Source organism: Pseudorca crassidens, chromosome 8, assembly GCF_039906515.1.
Source record: "Pseudorca crassidens isolate mPseCra1 chromosome 8, mPseCra1.hap1, whole genome shotgun sequence".
Classification (NCBI taxonomy): domain Eukaryota; kingdom Metazoa; phylum Chordata; class Mammalia; order Artiodactyla; family Delphinidae; genus Pseudorca; species Pseudorca crassidens.
The window spans coordinates 40,159,651-40,187,556 of record NC_090303.1 but is presented as its reverse complement, the minus strand read 5'-3'; the positions used below and the strand labels follow the sequence as shown (position 1 = coordinate 40,187,556).

General features: G+C 35.7%; 1 protein-coding gene across 11 annotated transcripts in view; it reads right to left on the bottom strand.

Annotated features, from left to right (window-relative positions):
• The window catches only part of DGKB (diacylglycerol kinase beta), a 797,684-nt gene that overhangs the window by 387,897 nt on the left and 381,881 nt on the right, over window positions 1–27,906 (bottom strand). For all 11 annotated transcript variants that reach the window (XR_010945490.1, XM_067746239.1, XM_067746240.1 and 8 more), the window contains one exon: window positions 25,992–26,152. Coding sequence is in view for 10 of the 11 variants with exons in the window: in XM_067746239.1 (XP_067602340.1) it covers window positions 25,992–26,152 (161 nt within the window). In the remaining variant the exon portion in view is untranslated. The remainder of the gene's footprint in view (window positions 1–25,991; window positions 26,153–27,906) is intronic.

The window sequence follows — 27,906 nt, the reverse complement described above, 5'->3', positions numbered from 1 at the left end:
TGAAAAAAATTTCACTGTGGTTTCATCGAAGCCACCAGACACCTGGTTGACATTTGATAGGTTATAAAGATCCACTAGTGGTCCATGGTTTACACTTTGAAAAATACTGCATTAAAAATGTTGTGTCTCTTTTCTTCCAGATAGACTCATATTATAAGCGATAACCTGTCCAAAGATTTGTGATATTCCTTCATTCATGGGAACAGACAATAACTTAAGTAAAGAGCAATTTACTTGAGAATTATGAAAACGATGATTCGTTCATGTTAATGAACACTGAAATAAAAATGATTCACAAACACAGGTCAGTTATAGTACCATTTCACTTGTGAGGCACAGTGAAATGCTTCCAAACTGGATTAGAAGATTTGGCAGTGGCTTGGAGCCCAAATAGAAACGTGGGACTGTAGGAAATATACCTTGCTACTTGCTAAACATAACAAATGAAGCAAGAATGAACTGAGCCCACTGAGGGTAAACAAGTAATAAAAGATAAAATATCACTGATATTTCCCCATGAATACATGTATGGAATAACACTTTAAAGTAATTATTTGTGTTTTAGAGTTCTTATATTAAGAAACAATAGACTGATATTTAAAGAGAGCTATACATAAGCAACCTAAAGATTTAAAAATTTCCCAAAGTATGTAAATGACTTATTCTCTCAGCCACAGGCCACTGTTTTACATTCTATAGGATTTTCCCAATCACATCCACATTAACCTACTCTCAAATTTTTACCACCACATCCTCTTTTGTGTTACAGACCTGAATTTCCAACTCAATCAGTACCAGAGTGTTTCTGAAGTCAAAACATCTTTAATAGCCATGTCAACCTCAATTCAGATCCATCACCAGAATTTCTCAATTGTTCCTGTGGTCCTTAGCACACTGATTTCTAATATTCCCATTCTAAAAATCCTGTTCTGTTTCATCACATCATCACTGCATACCATGGAAACTGCTAGCCTCTGAACTCATTATTGGCCTCCCTGCCAGCACTTTTAAATACATTTTATTGGCTGAAGTCAGATTCTTCTTCCTAAAATACCATTCCTTTCCAATGTTTTTCCAAAATCTTCCAATGGTTCTTTATAGACTACATCTTAACTTCCAAACTCCTTATCAATTTCTTCATGGTGAACCAGACTGCTGTTTTTGAACTCTCACATGATCATCTACCTGCAAAAACCTGTCAAGTCACAGTGGTCACTCTCCCCTAAACACTGTTCATGCTACCTAAATTCCCCACTTCATAACTTTGCTCACATCATTCTTCTTGCCCAGGAAACTCTTGCATACTTTATTTTCCTATTTAATTCCTACATGCCCTGGAATAATCCAGGAGAAGAAGATTTTCCATATAATTTTACCAGTTTTGCATTTCACTACGTTGCTTGGTCACCTGAACCAAGCTGTAGCTGCCTCTCTCTTGCAGAGGCAAAAGATTCAGATATTCAAATATGAATATAACACTTCTGCCTGCCAGTGGTCCAGGCACACAATTGGAGGATTTTCTGTTGGGGAAGATTCTGCTTGGGACTATCTTCCTGAGACGTCAAACACGCCTCCCCTCCCCTCCCCTCCCCTCCCCTCCCCTCCCCCAGCAGATTGCCAGCTAAGTTACCATTGAGGTCAAGGTACTTCAGGAGATTGTGGTGCGCAAATAAAATGCCCTGTCTCTACAGCTAAACTGCTCCCAAATGTGTGTTTACCTGACTTTGCTGTGATGGCTTCGAAAAAAGAGTGGATAGGTCCACTGGAACTATTTAAGGAATCTGAGATAAAGATTTATTTGCACAGTTTCATGCTATGGGCCACAACACATTACAGGTCCACGTCATGTTTTATTCTGTCTTAAAAAGGTCAGAAATTAAACTAATTTCTAAATGCACAACGATGAACAAACTTCCATTTTATCAAGGCTACGGTACTTAAAAAGGGTTTGTTTACAAAGAAAGAACTAACTTTAGAGTTCATGGAGTCAGAAAACCTACCTGAAAGAATGGAAAAAAAGACTGAATTTTGATATTGCCCTCCCCCTTACCAGCTGCATGAAGATGAGAAAATTGACCTCCCTGAACCTCAGTTTTCTCATCAGCAGAAATGAGACAGGAGTAGCAGTGACTAGCTCACAGTGATGTGGAGACAATTAAATGAATTAAAATTTGTAAAGCATCTAGTACCAAATACGCTCACGTATAGTAGCAGCTCAATAAAAAGCTCATTATTATGGTAATAAATTTAAAACTCAAGATATCGCTAGCTCAGAAGGTAATGACCGGTTGTACATGCTAGAGAGAAAGCTCCACAAATTCTTTCTGGACACAACTGCATATACCTCAGGGATCTCAAAAGGACACAAAGAAGATTTTAAGTGTAGGACACCATAAGCATTTTTTTAAAATTTCATCTTGATAAAAAATAAAGATATTAACTAAAATTTCTTTTTAATATATTATTAAACACATTACATTGCTTTCAGGATAGAATTTTTACTTCTCTATAATCTAGCCATTAATTCTGAAATTTCAAATGACCTTGAGATAATTAAAAAATATTCAAGTTACAGTTATAAGATAACCATCAGATATGTAATCACATATATTTAGGAAATTTCAGCAGAACATCAGAAGAAAGTCTTTGTGTTGGTACAGGTTATAACAATGAAAGAAAATTCCTTCTATTTCGGTGCAGTCACTGAGAATATTAACTGACTAACCTCATCTAATAAAAATTACACAATATAAATTCTTATAATTTTGTATTTATAAATATTTAGCTGGTGGAAATGTAAACTGGTACGGTCACTATGGAAAACAATATGGAAATTCCTTAAGAAATTAAAAGTAGAACTTCCATATGATCCAGCAAACCCATTTCTGGGCATATATGTCAGGTAAATAAAAACAGTATCTTGAAGAGAGATCTGCACTGCCATACTTACCGCAGCATTATTCACAATAGTCAACATATAGACACAGTCTAAATGTCCATCTAAAGAAGATATGGTGTGTGTATGTATATGTGTGTGTGTGTGTGTGTGTATATATATATATACACACACACACACACAAATGGAATATAAAATGGAATATTATTCAGCCATGAGAAAGGCCATTCTGCTGTTTGTGACATGGTTAGACATGGAAGGCATTACACTAAGTGAAATAAATCAGGGAAAGACAAATACTGTATGATATCACTTATATACAGAATCTAAAAAAAGCCAAACTCATAGAAACAGAAACTAGAATGGCAGTTACCAGCAGCTGAAGGTCGGGGGAAATGGAGAGACATTTTTCAAATAGCACAAATTTCCAGCTATAAGATGAATTAAGTCCTGGGGATCTAATGTAGAACATGGTGATTATAGTTAATAACCCTGTTTTATACACTGAAAGTTGCTAAGAGAGTAGATCTTAAATGTTCTCACCACAAAAAGAAATAGTAATTATGTGACGTGGTGCAGGTGTTAGTTGACTCTATGGTGGTAATCATTTTGTACTATGTAAGTGTATCAAATAAACATGCTGTACATCTTTAACTCTGACAATGTGATATCATTTATATCTCAGTGAAGTTGGAATTTTGTATTTGCAAATGTGTAGTAGAACAGCAGTGGTTTTCATAAGCCTTGAAGATATTTATCAAGTGATATGTGCTTATAAAACAAAGTGAATAAACCTAACATACAGAATCATTTAAACAATACAAAAATCTTCATGATAGGAATTTAAAATTCATTAACACATGTTTGGAGTCACTCATTTTTGTGTATAAAAAATGTCAATAACATCTTTTATTCTCATGGACCCCTAACATAGCTGATACGCAAGCCAAATTTTTGTGTCTAATGGAAAACAATTCAGGTTAGTTTTCAAAGAATATCCAGATTATCTGGCACATTTATTATTTGGATTATACGGATAGTCAAAAATCCTGGGGCATGAAAATAGTAATGATAAAACTTCACACACTGTTTTTGATGGGAAAATTCTTCTAGGACAAGGGTGTTAATAAATTCCTCAGTAGTGGCGTTTTCTTTTATAGAACTCCATTTTTGCTTTTTAGGCCTATCACACTATTTTTTCCCCCTAAAAGTCAGTTCTTTCTTTGCTTTCTAGGCTTGCTCCCAAATGTCAATTTTCCCTTTCATTCACTCCCACTTGTATTTCTACTGTCAGATGCTTCTTCATGCTCGTGCCAAGATATGTATTTTTTTTCAATTCAGCTTTTGAGCATTTCCCATTTCCTTTATACCTGCTATTCCACCCTTTCTATCACCATCCCTTCTAACTCCCTCTATTGCTCAATGTTTTATCTCCTTCACAGATTCTCCTTAAACTGCATTTACTTCTACTCCTCTTTATGCATTCATGCTAGGATAGTCATGAGGACTGTTTATCCATATTTCAGTCTCCTTTCTCTGGGCACTATCAGAAATTAGGAGTGGACACGTGACTTGTTACAGGAAAAAAAACAGTAAGTGAACCAAAGTGATACATATCACTGTCAGTCAGATCCCTTGAAGAGCCTGTGTGTAATTCACTCTATCTCTTTTTTTGCTGCCACGGCAACCATCAACTTTCCAAGTTGTGGAGACAACATTCAATTATGGGTCCATGAATGAGGACGATATGGATCAGAGAATCCTGGCAACATATGCTGGACACACAGCTTGAATGAAAAATAAACTGTTTTTAATCCACTGAGACTTGGAGGGCTTTTTGTTACCACACTGTAACAGAAATTGTTATCTTATGGAGGATGTTATCATGATATTTTAAGTAAAGAAAAAAAACCACATACGACATTGGCTTAGCTGTTAGGTGTAGGATGCTATGTAGTGAGGAAACTATTATCAGAGGTAGTAGGAAACAAGGTGATGATTCACATTATACTTTGGTGAAAGTGGATCATGTACTAAATATCTTGAGCTATAAGAGAAAAAGTTTTAAAAAAAATGTAGGTACTCTGTGTCGGTTGTCACTGCTGGTATCTGGCAAGGTATTTCAAGGAAGAAATGAACACAAAAAAGAACTGGAGATTTTGCAATGAAGAATAAAAGAATATAAAGAGAGAATTCATTAGGGCAGGAAGAGGAAACTTCTCAAACCGTACAAGATAAAACTGAGACAGCTTTAGAGACACGAAAGCAGATTAAAACTCAGCTTTTGTAAAGAAAAAAATATGGATTTAGAGCTATTATTAAAAACTTTCAATTTATTAAACTGACTCAGGATAAGGCTGTGATTCAAGTTATAGTCTTCATGCACATTTTTAGAACCTCTGAAAGATTAACATTCATTAGAGAAGTCAGGCTAATGTGTGTGGCACATAGTAAATTCTTTTAATTGCAAAAGATGGCTCAAGGAAAAAAATGATTAAGGTTGAGTGTCTATAGCTGAAGTTTATATAAATAAAGTACCCTCAATTAAAAGGAACTCTGGGTGTAGGTAGTAGACCATGTTGCTGACTGGAATCGAACAGCTAGTCAACTAAGTAGTCAAAATATTTTAAAAAGCATGAACTAAAGGAGATAAGTGTAGAAGATTGAGATGACCGATGAGGCCCCAACAATCTATGAGTAGAATCTGTGCTGAGCAAACATATCATCTCTCAAGAGAGACCAGTTTCTAAATGCCTATCCCAGATGTAGCCAAAGAAGACAATGAAAAAGACTAAAGCAAAGGGACTGTGAACAATGGACAACGGGGTCCCTTCAAAGCAGAAAAAAGGTTTAATTAGCTTCCATTTCACATTCCCAGTGTTGGAATCCTCACAGTTATATGCTCAGCAACCTTTAAGAAACGCTAAAAAGCAGGCTCAGCTGGGTGACTTCCATTCTTTTCCTTTCTGGGAGCATGCACTGCGGTTATCCTGTTCCTGATTCACCATATATCAGGTGAGAAAGAGGGCAGACAATTGTTATTTTTAATTCTACGCTTCTAACTCAAGAGAGGTCACCCAAAGAACTGAGGTAGACTACTTCCTCACCTCCTGAAGAAAAGTCTGATTAGGCTGAGATCGTGGACTCCGACCAGTTTGGACATGACTGACTAGGAGTATAGGGTTAGCATCCTTGATCAGGGCACGACAGTACTGGGTGTGGGGCAGAGATTAAACTGAGTATTTTCTAACCAAAAGACCTGATTCTGATAATCACTGGACATATCCCTCAATATTCTTGTTCTTCTAACGGGTTACGGTAAAAATAAACTCCCCTGCCCCCTTGTAGTTACCTGTGGCTGCATACTTCCTTTAGTAATAAAATGTAAAACTCTTCCGTGCCAGCTTTGGGTAAAGGCCTTTAAAATCCAATATGAATTTACCAATTCCCCTGTCATAGTGAAAGGAGATGTTCCAGAAGGGGAAGACTCTATCAGCCTGAGTCCCCTGAAATAGCAGACCTATAATACAGTGCCTTTTGGACCATGAGGGATATATAACACATTAGCAAGAAACAAACCTTTGATTTTTTTTTTTTAAGCTCCTAGATTTTGAGGGTTTGTTTGCTCAGCATAACCTAGTCTATCTTGGCAAATATACATATTACTTTTATTTAACTTGTTATTCTGCTTTTACCTAGTAACTGCATCTGTAAAAAACTAAAGTCAAAAATAACTCAATTTTTTCATAGTTTTTCAAATCTTCTCAGCTATATTGCAATGTTCTTTAGAGGAAATATCACTTACTATGGTACTTAAGTAATATTCTTACCAACTAGGACAATTACTTGCATGTATATAGAAACCAAGGATTTGAATTGATTTTTACTTGAATTAATCTTTCAGTTTCCTTCTTAAGTGACTTCCCAAGTTCTTAATGACTTCTGCTGAGCATATATCTGGCTTTGCCTATCAAATATCCCTTCCCTCTTTTTCAGAATAAAATCTCTCTTTATAATGGACAACTTATCCCTTGTGACTCAAGTAGAAATAAACTCATCACCATCAGGACTACCCTTCTTTGATGCAATAGTACCTCAGGACACAGTGATTCCTTTAGGAATGAGTCTCTGCAGGGCTGGGCTTCAGGGGCATAGGACTTGTGTAATCAAAAGGAGCCTCACCATCAGGACGGCCTTTCAACAGCTTCTACTGCTTCATTCTTGAACTCTTAACTTTTGAACAAGTTAAGCTTTTTCTTTTCATTTTACACTGGGCCTTACAAATTATGTAGCCCATCTTCAGTGTATGTCCAAAACTTTTTCAATCAAATACTTCCCTAGGGTTTGCTGCTGGAACTGTGAGGTAAGACTGCATCTTTCTACTATGGATGTAGAATTTCAGGAAGTGATTTCTTCCACTAGATGGGATGAGTCTGTAGTAAGCAGATCTGAAAACAGAGAAACTGAATCCAGACAATACTGTCTGGACCCAAGCTAGAAAATAAATCAAAGATCAACTGAGCCACGGGACAGAATAAGTAATATGGTATCGATGACTGTGTTGAGCCTCCAAACCCAGCTTGAAGCCTGAAACACTCCTGGATCAGTTATTTAAGTCAACATGTTCCCATTTTAGCTTAAACTAGCATGACTGGGGTTTTGGCCATGTGAATCCCAAGCAGTCCTTAGAAAACATGTTTTATTTCTGTGTTGAGTCTCATTTGTTTCCCTAATTTGCTAAAATGTTCTTGGAAAAGCACTATACTTTGCATGAAGTAAGCTCTTTCCTGGTTAATTGATATCTGTAACAATCACTGAATGCCTGAACTTGTTATAGATTCAGGGCTCAATATGGAATGATACGTATGGAATAAAAATCTGGTTATGGGTTTGAAAAGTCACTAATTCCTTACTTTATTTCTTTGAATTTTTCTTACACGTACTCAGTGCAGATGGAATGCCGTACCTCTGCTTTAATGCTTATTGTAAAAATCTCCACATTCTCAAATAATCCGAAATAGACCTGATGCATGGAGTGCAAGGGAGAACTAACCTAATCACAAGAAATCAGGCTTTATCTTCAATTTATTCATTTCTGTATATACAATATAAAGAATAGACATCTACTCCTGCCTTTCAAACAGAAACGGTAAATGGAATAAAATGCAAATGTATGACAATTATATTATGATAATATGACTAACGTATTAAGATGGATTGTTAATCATTACTTAGCAAATTACCACTTTCGTATGGAGAAAATAATACCTTACATATATAATGAATAACATTACACTTGGACTAATATGGTTGTAAGTTAATTATAGACTACACAGCTGATTTAGTTTCATTTACCTAAGGAGCTGTTCTGACCCTGCTGCAGATTAATTACATCTTCAAGAATACACTCTCATTTATCATTGTCACTTGCAGCATTGTAGCTCTTAGCAAGTATGTAGGGCTTTTTTTTAATATTAAAAAAAATTCCTTAGCTACGATACATTTTGCAAGTTTAGTCATTAAAAGTACATGACAGCTAAAACCAGGTGAGATTAAATTAGTTATGGAACATTAGGAAAGTCCATGTCCCAGAAATTAAATGACTGTAAAAAAAAAATAAAATAAAAATTCTGTTAAAAATCATTCAAGTCAGACAAAGGCCTCTCCTACGTTTATAGCTTTTTTGGGGAAGATCCCATGCTTTGAAATACATGTACAGAAAATGTACAGCACATTATGAATTCCTTTATGCACATTAAGCAGCTTTTCAATATGCCTATTTTCTAAAATTGTTAGAAATAGTCAAAAGAATAACATGCTAACCTTTATACACATATAGAAAGTTTTGTTTAAATTATGATGGAAATTTTATAATGCTTGCTTTTCTCTAACAATGAGAATGTTCTTAATTAAATACGAGCGAGAAGAGGAACCAAAGAGATCTGTCTGTAGCCTGGAAGAGAGTGGAACATTTATTCATTCACAGTAAATGATCATTTAATTATCTATTGGGAAATGCTGTATGCTAATGTATGTGCAGAGTAGGCACACCTGAATAACTTACATTCCTGACCTCAAGGTGCTCAGATTCTAGGGAAAGACAGACAAACAGATGACTATAAAAACATGAAAATGTGATTAATGTTAAATAAAGATCTGTGAAGAGTAACATGAGGTACCAAAAAAGAGTGGCAAACCCACTTTGATAGCTCAGGAAAGACTTTTTAAGGGGAAAAGAGCCTGAGTTGATTATTCACAAATGGACAGCTGCTGACCTTATAATTTGCTAACTAGAAAAGGGTGGATATATTTGTGAGAAGTTAGTGGTCGGGGCTGGGGGAGGGATGAAGGGGATAGGTTTCACCCAGACAGACTTGATGATATGAGTAAAACTACAGATCACGAAGAAGCATTTTAGAAACTACTGGCAGTTTCCAAAATGGAGATGAGGCTGAAGATGTGTCAGGGCCAGAACACGATAAGGAGCTTGGAATTCATCTGTATGAAATAGTGGGCCACTAGAGGCATGGCTGTCTAAGCAGGGCATGGACCTGAAGAATTAGGACTGGAGGCAGAGAAGAACCACAAGGAAGCACTGCAATAGTGAAAATTAGAGGTGATAAGGGTTTGAGCTCCTTCAGGGCTAAAAAAAAAAAAAGGAAAAGAAAATACTTAGAGAATATTCAGATACAGAATCATCAGAAGTCCTCCATTAGGTTTGGAGATTTGTGAAACTCCAAGATGAGATCTATGTGAGTGGTACAGAGAATGCTGGCCTATTTTCCGATGATGTTTGAAATCATGGGGAATGAAATAACCCAGGCAGATACGGAGAGGAAAGAGGAGAACTGAAAAGCAGTCCTGGTAATCTTTCACAATTAAAGGGCAGATGAAGTCAGAAAAGCACATGAAGGTGACACATACTCAGCAAGGTGGTCAGAAAAGAATTATAAGTTTTGAGAGGGTATGGGGTTGAGGAAGCCAAAGGAAGTAAGTAAAGAAGTTCAAGAAATAGAAAGTGATTCAAGGTTAAATGAAGCAAAATATTGAGAAAGATAGTGTTACTGAACTGGTACATTTGAAGGTCAAGGGTAACAACAGACGGAGAAGTTTCAGGAACGTTAGTGTGTGAGACACTAAGTAGCAAGATACAAAGCCAGCCTGCATTGGTTCAGCAAATGCAAGATGAAGTGGGGACAACTAAAATTAATTGTTTTGGACTCAGAAATTATCTGGGAATAAATATTTCCTTTTTTAAATGTAATGTGGGTTTTGCACTTTCTTCTTTCCCCAAATATTTTATATTTTAATTAAATATTTTAAACACTGCATTGTATCATCTTCAGAGATCAAAAATTTGTGTCAATAATCAAAATCCACTATAAACTTTCTTGAGTGATAAAGAAAGTACAGGAAAAGTAACTCAAAAGTATTTAAGTCTACACATGAAAAAAAAAAGAAAAAAAAGAATACCTGGTGGGGAAAAAAAAGACAATTGGAAAATACAGCAATCAGTTGCTTAATGAAAGAGCAATACTTGAAAATTTATTAATAAAACACGAAAAATTTTGTTCAGTTTTAGATTCAAATTTCTAGTTTGGGGTTTTTGGTTTTGGGGGTAAAATCAAATTATAGTATTCACTGTCGGTTTTTATATGATGAATCTGTTTTGAAAAAATTCTCAATATTTTGCTTGATCCTTAATGAATAACTTATTTATCATTCAGTAAAGAGTAAGTTAATTATTTTTTAAATAATTTACTGAAGAGTTTAATGTGGCCTAGCCAAAAAAAGAGAACACTATGGAATCGTAAGAAAATGATTAGAACTGAATTTACATTGAAATTTTGTAGGTAAAATAAACTGCTGTGAGGTAAAATTATCAAGCATTTGAGATTAGCAATCTTTTGGTGACTGACAATTTATTCAAATACCGTGAATCTTTCTTAAGATAAATAACCTATTTCAGAAACAAATGTCCTATGAAACAGAATCTTCCAATGAAAGTATGAAGTAGACTATCCAGGAAAAACATATTATCCAATACAGCATTAATGTCATTATAAATTTCTTCTTGTCATAAAATGGGAACAAAACTTTTGAAAACAATGTCTTTCTATAATGAGAATTATAGGCTTTACTTATGTTTTCAATTTCTCAAATGTATAATCCAAGTTCCTCACTTAGGAAAACACATAAATTATTGTTGGCTTAATAACAGAATTATCTTTAGACCAACAGAATTTGGCCAAAACAAATTTAAAGTTAAGTAATAAAAGGGTGGTAGCTTAAAAATTATATGTTTATAATAAAATCATAGATGAAGTGGATATACAAAAGGAAATGAGATTTAAAAAAATAGATTTGATCATGTTCAGAGTCTAATTTTATTGATTTCAGGACCAGACCAAAAACTCTTTTTTTTTTTTTTTTCCCCTGTACGCGGGCCTCTCACTGCTGTGGCCTCTCCCGTTGCGGAGCACAGGCTCCGGACGCGCAGGCCCTGCGGCCACAGCTCACGGGCCTAGCCGCTCTGTGGCGTGCGGGCCCCCCCCCCCCGGACCGGGTCATGAACCCGCGTCCCCTGCATCGGCAGGCGGACCTTCAACCACTGCGCCACCAGGGAAGCCCCCAAACTCTATGTTCTTAACCAGTCTGTGATCATAACTAAATTTATACGGTTAAGATACTTCCTTTGTATCTTCAGTAAAGGCACAAGGAAATAAGTAATGTAAGAAAGGGCTAATAACTAAAGGAATTCTGATTGCTAACTATGCCACTAACTTGAAATTTATAATTATGAGAATTCAGTAGTCACATTTTTGCTACACTGGAGGAGTAAGAGGCTTTTAGTGACTAAGGCTGAAGGATATTAAATCATAACTATGCAAGTATCTATTTGATAGGACATTTGGGTGGTAATATAAATGGTGCACTAGAAGTCCACTAGTCTTTGTCAGATTTCTTCCAGACTCAGAGAGTAATTCCACAGAGCGCACAGACCCACTTCCAATTTCAGAAGTACTAATATGGAAAAGGTTTTAAATTTCATGTTGGCTTTCACTTTTTACACAGCGTGCGATACTAACTTGTTTCTGGATATGTTCTACAAAAAATGGAGGACCTTTCCAGAAGCCTTTGAAATTCTTACTGCCTTGTTTGTTTCTGCTCACAGTGCTGACGTCTGTGTTGAAGAGTATCCAAATTGGAACTTACTGGGATGATTAACAGCTGCTACAAAATCAATACTCTATGTAGGGAAAACAGAATTGGGCTAAGACAATCTTACATGAGCACTATTCTGTGGCTGAATATCTATCGATGTCAGCAAGCCAGATATAATTTATGTTAGTAGAAGCATTTCCATGGATATAATCCATGGGCTTTTCAGAGTCAGCCTCAGAGACCTAGGGGGTGGGGATTCATAGGTTTTAATTATGCATAATTATGCATATTCTCAGTTGCAAAGATGATCACTGATATACTTAGTGAGAAACAGGTTTACTTAAATCTTTTATTATTTTCACATTTATTATGGTTGAAATACTATGTCACACTATTGCTACTGCAGTCTAACTCAAAATGAGTCTTAAAATTTTTTCTCCACAAATTAAACTGAAAGGTAATACAGATGTTTGTGTATTTGGTTTATTATACACTGATGCCCCAATTAACAGTAAGGTAATGGCTGACATACATCCTAAAAATCCTTTATATCTATTTTTCTAGGGCTAAATATTCTTTATAATAATTATGCTCTTTATAATAACTTAATATCATAAATTTAAAATAACAAGATAAATATGCTGACAGTTTAAAGGGACAAAAATTAATTCCCTGAAACGTTACTTATTTGTATCTCTTGTAGCCACATTTAAGGGAAGATGCATGTGTGTAATGTTTTACGTCCAATATGCTGGAATTTACACTTCTTTCTGGCATGATGTTCATCTTTGTATCCACTGTAACGCTTATCCAGGAATTACAGCAGGCACTGAATAAGTATTTGTGGAATAATCTAATAAATGAACTCTTTTCTGACTAAAATACTAATCAGAACTAGAGTACTAAATGACCACGATGACTCAATATTTTAGAATTTTTTATACTAATGTAAGTACAGTATACACCATAAGTTAAGAAATATTTATTCAACAACGCCATTTATAAATCCTGGTAAATGGCCCATAAGAGGAATATTCTGCTGTTCTGTTCAACTGGATCCTCTACTAGGAGTACCTTTGTGTTCTAACACCCTTCCTTCTCTGACATTACACATTCATACTCTACTTATTGCAATATGGCACGTGTTGCTTGGGTGGATGATTACTCACACGACAGGAAAAAGTTAATGGTTAAAGGGACTTAAAATGATCCTTTGTGTATGTGAGGCAGCTATTATTAATTTGAACTATATTTGCATTTTAAATACATAATCTCTCTTGCTTTCTGTACTGGTGAGAAAAGTGAATGTTTTTCAACAGGGAACTCCCATGGAGCCTGGGTTCTACAGTTCCCCGATGTTCAAGTTTCCCACCAGTATCTTTTCCAGAAATTAACTCTCCAGCTCAAAGCCACAAGGACAAAAACATGAGAAGTCAGGGTCACTGTAGTTATGGACTGGGAAAGTCACAGTTATCAACAAAACCAGAAAGGTGAAAAGTAAAATTAATGAGCCAGTGGTCTTAAGGCTAACAATGAGGGCCTTGATAACTTTGGGATGCATAAGGCCAAATCGGCAAAGGGGAGATGGCCAAAGAGAAAGTGGAGCTGTTGCAAATGGAGAAAACACTAATTTGAAAAGATACATGCACCTCCAATTTCATTCGTGCACTGTTTACAATAACCAAGATATCGAAACAACCTAAGTTGAACTGATGGATGAATGGATAAAGGAGATGTGGTATACGTGCACAATGGAATATTAGCCATAAAAAGAATGAAATCTTGTCATTTGCGACACCATGGATGGACCTTGAGAACATTATGCTAAGTGAGATTAAGTCAGAGAAAGACAAATACTGTATGATCTCACTTGTATGTAGAATCTAAAAAAATAATACAAACAAAACCAAGCTCATAGATACAGAAAACAGATTGGCGGATGCCAGGAGAGGGGATGCAAAATGGGTGAAGGGGGTCGAAAGGTATAAACCGCCAGCTATAAAATAATTGTCATGGGAGTGTAATGTACAGCATGGTGGCTACAGTCAGTAACACCACACTGCATATTTCAAAGGTACTAAGTAAGAAAGTAGGTCTTAAAAGTTCTCATCACAAGACAAAAAAAAGAAAAAAATTGTGTATGGTAATGGATGTTAACTAGAGTTACTGTCATGTTCATTTTGCAGTGTATACAAATATTGAATCACGTTGTACACCTGAAACAAACATAATGCTATATGTCAATTATACCTCAATAAAGAAAGAAAGAAAACAAGAGGAAGCAAAGGCAACAACACTTGAAACAGAAGCCTTTGTTATGGTCTGGTACAGGCAGCCCAGAACAGATGAATTCACTGTGCAAAGTGCACCAAATAACCTCATACAAAACAGAAAATATTTTCCATTCAGCAGTGAAAGACCATGCACACGCTTAGTCACTTTCTATCATAGTACCTTGCATCTTTTCCTTCATAACACTTACCACTACTTCAAATTCATTTGTTTGTCTCACCCCCCCCATGAAAATGCAGACTGAATAAGAACTGAAGTTATGTCTGCTCTATTCTCCAATACTGATTTTCACTATAGTACCCAACGTTTAAAGAATGTCCAGCACATAGTGAACATAAAGAAATTTAAGGAAAAGATGAGAATGTATGAAACAAGAATCAACAGAATGGCAAGTATAATTTAGTAAAGTCTATCCACTTAAAATAAGCAAATAAAACCACATCAAATCTCAAATCATTATTAAGACAATTTTTATAAGAGGCAGGGATATAGAACAGGTCAGAGTGAATATCTGAAGGAGAATTTAAGCATCATGGTAGCAGGTTTAGAGACTTCGATACATTTGAAAAATCCTGTGAAATTTTAAAGATTGCCCATGGTCTTACAATATTTTGAATCACATTAAGAAGAGAAAGTATCATTTCCCTTTCCAAATCCCTATGTAAGAATGTTAATATCGTTAACATTTTGGCATATACATTTGCTGACTCTTTTATATGTTCTTAGAGACAAAGCTACATAAAAAACCGTTCATATTTTATCACCATCATCATTCTTAACATTTATTGAGCATCAGCACTAGATACTGTTTGTTGTAAGAGTTTTAAGAGCCCCTCACTCAACCCCCAATACTTCCTTAAGATAGCTATTATCCTCATTCTCTAAAGAATAGGAAAAAGAGTGCTTAATTACGGACAATTTGCTTTTGTGATTTACCATTATAATTTTGAGACCTCTTTTCCTGTTCAAAATGATAAACTTTTAGGTTGTTCCCAACTGTATGTCACTAAATATAATTGGTACAGTTTAGGCTTTTGTATTATTTACTTCTGCAGAATGGATTCTTAGAAATGGGACTGATGGCTCAAAGGGTATTCACATTTTAACAGATACAATCAAATTACTCTCCAAAAGATTAAATTGATAGACCCACCACACAATTACGAATGTGCCTATTTTTGTATACACTCATTGACATTAGATACTACCACTCTTTGTAATTTTCAATAATCTGAAACAAGATAACCCATTGTATAATTTTTCATTTCCTTATAAATTAGTAACAGGAATCTTTTTATCTGGCTATTCATTGTAATTTTCATAGTCTTAGTCTACTTTTCCATTAGATGTTTTTTATTAAGAATTCAACATTTTAATTTATTAACACCATGTTTATTACTTGTGTTGGAAATATTCTTTGACTTTTGTTAATGAGTTTTAATATATTTTTTTAAATGAAAGATTATGAAAAGTAATTTTAATTTCCTTTTCTTTTATGGGTCCTAAGTTTCTGGTTTGCCTCACACAGGTTTCTCCTACCCTAAGCAATATACTTTGATATTTTCTTCTAATATCTTATAAATGTATTACTTATATTATATTAACATTATCTTATACTATATATTAATTTATAAGATATAATTTGCATTTTTAATCTAGTGGATGTATATTTCACATGGATATGAATGCAAATATAAGTTTATTTTCATTCAAAAGAGTAACCAATTCTGTCACCTAATTTACTGTGCACTTCATTTTTATCCAATGATCTGAAATTTCAACATTTTACAAGTACTAAATTCTCTGCATATCTTTGTCATCGTTTTGGTCTAACTTTACATTATTTTCTATTCATCTATTTTTTGTACTATCATATTTTAGTTACATTAACTTGATAGTATTCTGCACATGGCAAGGAAACTGACCATTAAAGGATACTAATTATCTCAAAAATATAAAGGCATTTTTGTATAATTGTAAATTATCATTTATCAAAACAACTACCAGTAATCCTACTAGAGTTCTCAGTAGCAATGGACTAAATTTATAAATTAATTCGAGGAGTCTTGATTTCTTCCCACACAGGAACATGAGATGACTTATTCAGGTTTTATTTTATAACTCTGTATTAAATTAGTTTTCTCCCTATAAGCTCGGTGTCTTTCTTACTAGATGTAAACCTTGATACTTCATAGTTTTCTGATATCATTAACTAAATTTATACTAACAGGTAAATTTTTTCTTTTTTTTTCTTTTTGGTGGTACGCGGGCCTCTCACTGCTAGCAGTGGCCTCTCCCGCTGCGGAGCACAGGCCCCGGACGCGCCGGCTCAGCCGGCCATGGTTCACGTGCCCAGCCGCTCCGCGGCATGTGGGATCCTCCCGGACCAGGGCCCGAACCCGCGTCCCCTGCATCGGCAGGCGGACTCTCAACCACTGCGCCACCAGGGAAGCCCTAACAGGTAATTTTATAAAGGAAGGCTTCAGGGTCATTTTTCTGTATATTTATCTAGTATTTGGCAGCTTAAGTTGATTTACTAGTTTCATTTTTAGTTGATGCATATTTACTATATACGTCATCGTATCATCTTCAATTAACAATAAGCTTGTCTCTTGTCAATATTTATGACATTTAAATTTTTATTATTATTAGCTCACTTTTCTAAAAGTGATTAACTAGAGTGGTGATAGAAAAATCCCTGTTTTCTTCCTGATTTTATTTGGGATGCCTCTAGTATGCCACTACTACTATAATATTAACTATTAATTTGCAGAAAATGTTTTACACATTTTCAGTAGTTTTTAATTATAAAATATAGCAAACCTGGGCTTCCCTGGTGGCGCAGTGGTTGAGGGTCCGCCTGCCGATGCAGGGGACACGGGTTCGTGCTCGGGTCTGGGAGGATCCCACATGCCGCGGAGTGGCTGGGCCCGTGAGCCATGGCCGCTGAGCCTGCGCTCCGCAACGGGAGAGGCCACAACAGTGAGATGCCCGGGTACCACACACACACACACACACACACACACACACAAAATAGCAAACCTATTTTTTATTTAAATAATTATACTAACATTGACCCATTTTGACTTTATTGAAATAAACCCTACACAGTCAATAGGTTTTAGTTAAATAGAATACCTGAATTTATTTGCTAATTTTGATGTTTGCAACTGTTGTATTTATATACACATATGTATGCTCTTTTGGGGGGTTGTGTTTGAGGTACTGATACTGAGGTTTGCCAGCTATGTAAAAAGAATGGGAAAACATTCCATGTTAATCTATATTTTGGAACAATTTTTAAAATGTAAGAATTATTTGTTCTATGAAAAATCATTTGAAATGACAGCAGTTTTAATAGTTCTTTTACTACATTTGTACGTCTTCCTCTTTGGCTATGTGCTTAGAGAAATGGTTCTCAAAGTATGACCACGGATAGGAAATATTGGGATCACCTGGGAGCTTGTTACAACTACAAATTCTTGGACCCCAGCTCAGACCTACTGAAAGCCTGGGTTTGAGGATCGTCAGTCTGCATTTTAACAAGCCCTTCAGGTGATTCTGATACATGCTTAAGTTTGAGAACTACTGCCTTAAATTTCCTACCCCTTCCTCTTCAGCATATTTCAGCTTTCTTCATTTGGACAGACAATACTCAAATTTCTTCCACATGATAAAGTTTACTAGCACAGATGCACAGGATATACTCATAATTATTTAAATATTTTCCATAGCTGTGGTTATATTTTCAAATTTATTATGCTCTGTGTTTCTTTTTGTTTTAAAAACAAAAAACAAATTCTTGGAGAGACGAGTCAGCAAGATGGCGGAAGAGGCGTTTTCAGCCATCACCCCCCCACCCCCGCCTAAACGAACATAGATTTTGACAACCACTAAGGAATAGATAGTAATACCTTTGTTGGGAGTCGGGGAGTCCAGCGGAGAAATTCCAGCACACCACTTGAGCAAAAAATCCGAGATCAGACCCATTGAAGGGGGTAAGAACACTGTTCCCTTTACCTGCATGGCCTCTCCCCCAGAGTGGCACAGCTCAGTGCCAAGAGAGGCTCCACTAAGCCCGAGATTTTCCCCGGGGGTGGGGAAAGTGGGAGCGTTGGGAGCGAGTGTTCAGCTTCCCACGCCTCCAGGACGCTGCCCCAAAGGCCACTTCTTTCTTGCCTCACCGGGAATAGCGAGGGTCTCAGCACAAGCTGCGGTGTCGGAAGAGGCTGGGAGCAGGTAGGCGAGAGGACTCAGAGCCACAAGGGCCTGGACCTCAACAAGGGGCGCTGGAGCCTACAGACCAAAGCACGGACTCCTTCAGCAGGCTGGCGAACAAGCTGCTCTGGAAGCTTCAACTGATGATTTCAGCCCACCTGGCGCCTGCCACGCTCTGCGTGCCTCAGCCCGCCCCGCCCCCTGGCTGACGCGCCATGCGTGCCCTATGCGTGTGTGCCGCGTGGGAGGCCGAGCCCCTGCGGATTGCTGGTGAGCATGCGCGGACGGATGGCTCAGTTCCGCGGAACTGTCCGAAGTTCCCCAGATATGCGCATTTCAGGGCTCTGCCCTAAGGGAAACACACAGAAGGCTCTCAGCACCCACCCTGGCTTTGGGGGATGGAGAGAAAGCAAACAATGTTAAGAATGCCTCCCCCCACCTTCCCAAAGAGGGAACAAGAGGCGGGGAGTAGGTGCATCTATAGAAAAAATCCGACAGAGCCTCAGAATCCTTAGCTGCTACGGCAAGGTGTTTCTATGCCCAGGCCGGTCAGTAAAGACTGGAAAAGGTGACTGCTTTGTAAAATGCATACTATGGCTCTTGAAGCAGCCCTGTAACCTGGCCTCAGTCCTTCTTAGCAGTGGTCCCAGTGGTCCTGTCTCCTCAGGGACCCAGAGGGAGACATGCCCATCTACGTCCTTCCTATTGCCCACTGTGGATATTGAAGCAGCCTGTAACTCAGTGCCAGCCCCTCTCAGCTACTACATCTGGCAGTGTTTCCACATTTTGAGGTTTACACTTACCAACAGTCATTTGTGTTGTTCCCAACACTGTTTATGCCAGTTTTAGTCTTTATTATATCATTCAATTACCTATTATATAAATGGAAAATATGATTACAAAAAGAAAGTATTTTATATGAAAACGAAGATGATTTGGGAAGATTTGATATAAATGCAATTCTAAAACTGCTGTAGAATTATATATTCTTTGTTATAAAATCATATGTAAGAAAAATCATTATAAAAGATTTTTTAAACTATTGTAAAAATCTAGAAGGATTTTATACTGATTGCTTCACAAGTATCTTTTGAATTTTTGTTCCACTTAAAAGAAACTAAAAATGGAAATCACAGATGGTTTATTATGGAATGTGATTTATACAAGCAAACTTTGTAGAACCCCAGTCGATGATGCACATTTAAAGAAAGGACATGAGCTGGACCTATAAGAAAAAATTCGTCAATTCAATTATATTTATAGGTTTTAGGTTAAATGAAATATCCAAAGCTATGTGTACCTTTTTTATGACACTTGTTTTACCTTTTAATTAATGTCTAACTATTACCTCTCGTAGACAAACTCCTGCTGTACATAAATTGGATTTCATTTCCCGATTATATTCATTGCATCATTCAGTGGCCTCTCTTAAAAGGCAGACACCACACCTTGGCTTCCAAGTCTTCAAGACATGGCAGCAGCCACTTCTGCTACTGCCTTTTTTGTCATTCATTCCCACCTTCTATCTTTATGTTCCAGGCACACTGACCTTATAGGTCTTTGAACACAATGGGCCTTTTCTCTCCTTGAGCTTTTCACATACAGTTATACCTGCTTGGTATGCTCTTTCCATCTCTTTGGTGTCCACCTGATTTATGTGTATTCCATAGATCCTCTCTTAAATGTATCTTCCTTATATAGGCCTTCCTTGACCATGAGACCTAACGTTGTTGTCCCTTATTCTAGCTCATGGCAACTTTTGTTTTCTTTCACAGTATACATCATAAGTTTCCAAAAAACTTGTATTTGTGCATTTGTTTTTCAAGGCTTTTTCTACCATTAAACTCCAAGTTCTAATAATGAGGTGATCTCTTTTATTCACTTCTATAACTCCAGGGCCTGACCAAACAAAAAAGGTACTTAGTTTTTTTGTTTATTAAGCAAATGAATGAAGAATCAACAGTGAGGATAAAACTAATGGCATGTATGAATTTCATGGTGATGCAATGGGTGAACAATTTTCTAACTGTGATCTTTGAGATTATCTATAGTTATTAAAGTGCAAAATCAGAATGAAAGGTAGAACATAGCAGTTTTTCTTATTAACTTCTATAATCTATATAATATCCAGCTGTTAAGTTTCTCATGAGTATTCTCTCTCACCTCACAATAATATGTTTAGTGATTATATAGACTTTTTCTCTCTTGTTCACTGCCAACCCTCAAACGGTATCTGGCACATAGAAGGTAATAAATAAATGTGCTTTTTATTTAAGGATCACCACTGTAGATGAATACCTATTCTCAGATTTAATTATGATTTCAGAATTATTTCCAATTGTTCTGGCTAAAAGTGAAAGGCATTACAAAAAGAAATTAGCAGAAACTGGCTAGTTATTCACCAATTTCCCTTCTCTTCTTGGGCAGACAGAATTCCTTTCCCAGCTTCCTTACAATTAGGTGCATCTAATTGATTTGGATATGGCCAATGGGTTACAAGCTGAACATCTTACAGGCCTGGTCTATTAAAAACAAACAAACAAACAAACAAAAAACCACAAACGCCAACACTTCACCCTCTTTTGTTGCCCAACTGTTGAAATAGAGAGGGCTCCGTGTATCAAGAAGAGGGTGGAGCCACAAGATGGAAGGACCCTGGGTCAATGACTGACCAAGTGGAGCAGAGCCTCTCCTCAGAAGTCAACCCCTGCTGTCCTAACGTGAGGGAAGAACTAATTTTTAGTTGTTGTCAGACCACTAATATTTTGAGGTTTGCCTCACAGGTTCTCTAAAAATTTGAAGTAAGGTTTTATTTACACTGTAAATCACTTACAGTCAGTATATAAAAGGCAATCATTGAAATAATGAAAACAACACTGACAGTAGAGTCAAGTTTTGAGACCACCTTGTAACTAGGAGGTAGGAGGGTTCCTAGAGATAATTTCAAGTACAAATTATGTGCCATCTTAAGCTTGGCCCGTGAGCCATGGCCGCTGGGCCTGCGCATCCGGAGCCTGTGCTCCGCAACGGGACAGGCCACAACGGTGAGAGGCCCGCGTGCCACACACACACACACACACACACAAAAAAAAAGTTGAAATGTCCCCCTTATTCTTTCAATGCTCCAGTTCCACTGTTTCTTATATATTCAGGAATATATAAGCTTGAGGTACACAATTCATTTCTTTTTGTTGTTTGCTGGATTCACTCACTGGGGCAGAGGAATGTAAGTTGCTAAACAGAAGGTGGCCTGGCTGAGTGACAGCCAAAGCTTGAACTCTCTATAAGGTCTACTGGTCTGATTGTGACCCTGAGTGTTGATCCTCCGTCTTGCTGGGACAGAGGCAAATATCTCAGGGAAGGATGCTCTCCCTCTCTTCACACCTCTTCTTCCCATGTCAAACTCAGTGAAAGAGGCTCCAACTTAAATGGAACAGGACCCTTCTAAAGAAACGCAATCAAAATCTACCTTGTTTAGTTCTGTTCTACCTTAAAATCATAAATGAATGCTATTACATATTCTTGAATTAGGTCCTAAACCTTGCATTTCAAATTTAGTACTTCAATATATCCAGCAATTGCCTATCTAATGTAGAGTTCTAACAAAATTTTCTCCCCCTAGAAAGGTAGTTTTTGAACACTTATCAACTAAGCACCATTATTTCTCCAATGAGATTTTGGGCCACATCTATACTGAGTTTCGATATGTGTCTCTCTGCTTCTCCACTGAGTCCTTCCTCTATCATTCATTGCACTATTTTATTATAATTATCCAATTCATTTGTAACATGTCTTATTTGGTAAAACAGTTCTCCATTTCTTTTTATTAAAATTGACTGAGCTACTTTGTTATATATATTTTGGAAAAAGTTTTTCAAATTTGTCATAAAATCCAGCTCTAATTTTGATTACTTACAGGTTAAAGGTATATATTAATTTGCATATTACAAATTATTAAGCTATCCCATCTAAGAATAGAAAATGTCTGTTTATTCTGATCTTTTATGTCTTTGTAGAGAGTTTTAATGTTTCTGTTTTTAGGTCTTGTATATTCTTTATTAATTTTTGGATAGTTCTAATTTTTTGGTTCCTGTTTTTGTAAATGTATAGATTATTGCTTATATAATAGAATAATATTGACTATTTAAGTTGATTTTATATTTAGTAACTTTGCTACACTTCCTTATTTAGTCCTAAAATATTTTCAGTTGGGATATTATGTTTTGTCTTTACGGGGGAGATTTTTGGTCTTTTTTCACTCTATATTATTTATTTGCAATTCTCTTTACAATATTTTTATAAAATCAATTTTGCAGTAGATTTGATTAATTACTTTCAAAGATCCAGTTTTTGGTTTCACTAACATACTCAATTTTTTTTGCTCTTGTTATTCTTTGCTGTATGTCCTGTCTTATTTCTATTACAGCTTTCCTTTTCTTCATGTGTTAGCTATTTCCCCTTTTCCAACATCTTGAGTTCTGTATTTAATATTGGTTTGTTGATGCCAGGTTTCTCAACCTCAGCCCTATTGACATTTTGAGCTATGTAATTCTTTCTTATGTATTTGGGGGCTATGCTATGAACTGGGAGTGTTTATCAGCATCCCTATCCTCTACCCACTAGCTTCCAGTAGGAATCCTCTCTTAGCCATGGCTATCAAATGTGTGTCCAAACACTGCCAAATGTCTCCTGGGATGGAAAGGAAATAACTTCTGTTGAGGATCACTGAAAATTGATCAAAGGCATATAACAAACTGAGAACTATTCATTCAAGAAAAACTACTGAACCTAAGAGAAGAACACTGGCAATCTGTGATGTTTCAACCTTGAGCGGCTACCCTACCTTCCACCTCCATCAGTACTAAAGATCTACCAGGGTGGGGCAAGTTATGAAAGCAAGCAACTTTACTGTCGGGGGAGCTCACGTGACTTGGAGTGGAAGCTGGAGAAACTCCATGACCCAGAGTTATCCAAAATAATAGTGATCTCAGTGGCAAATGTAGCAGCTTGCCTCAGTTTGCGAAAGTGATTAAGGCAAGCAACTAACCAGCCAACTAGCCAGATATTCAAGGAGATCTTGAGAATGAGACAGCCATAATGGGCCTTGATATTCTGTCATATTCCTGGCTGTCTGAAAGGCTATATGAATGTACAAGGTCGCACATATGTTCAGGAAAGTCCAAAGAGGGCCATAGTTATTTATACATCTTTGGCTAAGTGAGAGGCCTTCTACATGAGCAGAAGAGACAAAAAGGCCAGCAGATATTAAAAGCTGAATCAGATTAATAATTGCCTGCAGTTTGTATGTGTTCCCCAATGAACATACAGGTTCAGTGGCAAAAGGATGAACTGTCTCAAGGTGTTTAAGCACAAACGTTGGTCAAGCATGCTGACACAGGAATGATCCTTAGAAGCCAGGATTAATATAAAAGCAAGAAGAAAAAACAAAAACAAAAATACTGAGGCATCAGTATATCCATACACTACAGGGGAGAAAGGCTCCTTATAATCAGTGGAGGGAAATCCCTAAGCAAACACAGGAACAAGCATAACACCTATGGGAGAATGCAAATCCACAGTTGTTATAATATATTATATAAAATCTCTTGTTTCCAACAAAAAACTAGCAAATATGCAGAGGAATGGGAAAGTATTTCACATACTTTGGAAAAAGCAAACAATGTCTCTGATGGACTCTAGATGTTGGACTTAGCAGACAAAGACTTCAAAACAGCTATTATAAATTGATCAAAAAAACTAATGTAAACTATGCTTAAATAATGAAGGAAAGTATAAGAACAATGACTATTCAAATAGAAAATATCAATTAAAGACCTAGAAATCTAAAAAAGAACCAAATAGAAATTCTTGAGTCAAAAAGTACAGTAAGCAAAATAAAAAATTAACTATAGGGACTCAAGACAGTGGCATTATTCATAATATCCAAAGACCAGAAGCAATCTAAATGTACATCAACCCATGAAGAGATAAACAATATATGATATATCCACACAATGGGATACTTACTACTCAGCAATAAAAGGAATACAGTATTCATGTAGTTCATATAAGTGAACCTCAAAACATTATGTGAAGTGAAAGAAGCCAGGTGCAAAAAAAGATATATTGTATTATTTCTTTTATATGAACTATCCATAAAAGGCAAATCTTAGAGGTAGAAAGATTAGAGCTTTGCTTGGAACTGGGGAAAGGACCCAGAATTGACTAGAAGTGGGCATGAGGGTTCTTGTCTTGGTGATGAAAACGCTCTAATATGGGATAGATTTATTAAATCATTAAAAGGTTTACTTAAAATGAATGAATTAGGTTGTGTGTAAGTTATTTGCCAATAAAGCTGTTAAAATATTGTTATTCATATCAAATATAAATAGAATTTTAATGGATCAAATGCATTACATTTTTCTTGCAAATAATAATAATCATTATCATAGTATTAGTAAAGATTGTATATTTAGCCTTCATTATGCATCATTATACGAGGCTCTTTAAATGTATAATCACATTATTTACAACTATGAGAGAGAAAATAATAACTACCATGATACGGGTAAATGAATGCACACTAAGAGGAAAAAAAAATTGCTAAAGGTAGCTTGACTCCTAAGTTCATGGACTCAACCAATGCTTTTTACAGTTTGCTAGTTGTGTATGTGTGCACATGCACATGCATAAGAGAGAAATGAGACATGATGTAAGACTAATATTGGGAAAATATGTTCAATGGAATGTAATGCTGTAGATAATATATTTTAAGACTTCATAATTACTGGGTAATATATATATAAATACAAGTAAAATTACTGTTAAAATTATTAATTTCTTAGGGATTGAAATTTCAATAACTCTTTAAATTGCCAAAAGATATTTTAATTTCGGTCTCAAATTTTTCAAGAAAGTAAGTGAAAAATTAACCTTTTGACTTATTAACCACTTGAGAATACTAGCAGCATTTTTCTTAGACTTTACACTAAACCATAAATTTTAAAATAATGTCTATAAATAAAAACCTAATAGGTTATGATATTATAATGTAGATTTCAAAATAAGAAAAAATTTGATGCATTGTTTTCACATTTTTAGTAATGTGAAACTGTAGCTTATACTCTAAAACTTATAACTACCTTATAAACCATTCTAAGCTTCATTTTACTAACACAAATGGTCAAGCCAATTACATAAAATATAGTTTCTTTCCTTTGTTTAACACATGAAAAAATCATCACTGATTCTCTGACTTTAAATAAATTCATAAGCTTTACTATTACCTATTAGAAGAGGTGCTTTGCTGACACAAAGATAAAATAAATTATTTATAATCAGTAAATCTTCATAGTATAAGAGTTTACATCAGTGATTATCCAGAACTGGTAAAAAAAGAATGGTTAGTGGAAAATCTTACCACGCCAATGGAAAAGTAATTATTGATGATACTGTAAGGCACTGGGTCTCCCTTCTCATCTTTGTCATTAGGTATGACTTCAAACTTCCACCTGTCCAACATGATTTCTGTGCTGTTTTCAATGTCTTTTAAGATTTTCATCAGATTCTCACCTTCATAACCTAATAAAAAAAAATTATCTTGAGAAAAAATATAACCAAATAACAAAAGCTATAATTATATATGTTTAAGCGTGTGAATATGTGTGTATCATTCTAAAGCTAAATAATGCATTTTAAAGCAAATTCTAACACAGGTTGAAGAATTAACTATAATCTTATTATACTCATACTAATATTTTATCTTTAGCTTTAATTTGTAACTCATATTTCGCTCCTGTGGGACAAATTCACAGTACAGCCAACTGCCAAATGAACATCTCTAATGCATACCCCTCACAAAACTTTTTATCAATGTATTTATTCAAAGTGGAATTAATGATGTGCTTTGGTATCATCCTCCTGTGAACTCTCCCTCCGAAAAACAGCCGACTTTCCCCTCCACCCAGTTGCTATAGTAAAAAGCCTGGATGCCATGTTACACTTGTCCCTTGCTTCTACTCCCTCTGCAGGCTTTATATTTGATAACACTTTTTTCCAGAAGCCACCCTCCCAAAATAATGGATTCTGTACAGTACCAGAGTACACAGTTCTCAAAACTAGCCCTACCGTAGAACGAGCATGGTGCACTATAGTTATTTTCATTTTTCTCCCCACAAGTTCCTTTTACCAGGTGTGCCCTACAGTAAATGTCCAACAAATCCATTTTTAAATAGATCTACTATAGATAGCCACGATGGCCAGAAAAGAAACTTGTTGCTTAATATTATACTTTCTCTTAAATGTACCTTTAGGTATCTAACATTATAGTTAATTAGGGCTGTAGCCTAATCCTGGCTGTGTTATTTACTTCAGTGTCTGCTTTTAAAATTCTAAACAGTTTCTTCCTCTGTAAAAACTTAGGTTTGGTGTGAGAATTAATTGAGAAAAAAAATGAGAAAATGCATAAAAGGTCTTAGTATATAAGGCAAAAGAATAGAAAGTTGTCAACAATAATACTGACAATGACATTAGAATTTGAAATGTACTAAGTTAAATAATCTTTCTAACTCCATACACATTCTTACAATGATATTTTGAGTAGCAACAATATTTTCATAGATTTTTTTCCGTGTCCAACTTCATTCTATATTTTAATAATTTATTTGTTGAACAAGAAAATGCCAGAGGCTATGAGTCCTCGTTAGATGTGTTAGCACACATAACTCTGGAAAAACCGATTGGATTAAAAGAAAAGGGAATAGGCACTGTAATACGGCAAGATTAAATTACATTTATGCTGTATTTGTTGAATTAACTTATTAGAGGGGCAAGGCAGCCAGAAACCAGGAATACGTATCTTGGAGCCTACCATCTCTTCTCACCTTACACAGGTCTAGAAACTAATTATGCACCATTCAATACACACAGCAAAAAGTACAACAAACAACGACTACACAGATATAAACATTAGAAGTATTAAAAACCATTTCAATAAATGTCATACCATATTTTATAGCATAATTCAAAAATTATGAACTTACATAATATACATATAATTGTACTCAGTGATAAAACACTGAATTGTTTAAACTACAAGAGTATAGTAATTAAGCATACTTATTTTTCAGGTGTTTCTTAATAGTTCCACCCTCATTCCCAATGTTTATTTTCTTTTTAATTTTTAATTTCTTTTAACGCCCCCCCAAATAAATTATATATATATATATATGTTTACCTATTGCATTGAATTAAAAACAGTTAAATATATTCACCTATTTTCCAAATTCTACTCTTGTTTGAAAATAAGTATGATCGTTTTAGATATAAATGAATTT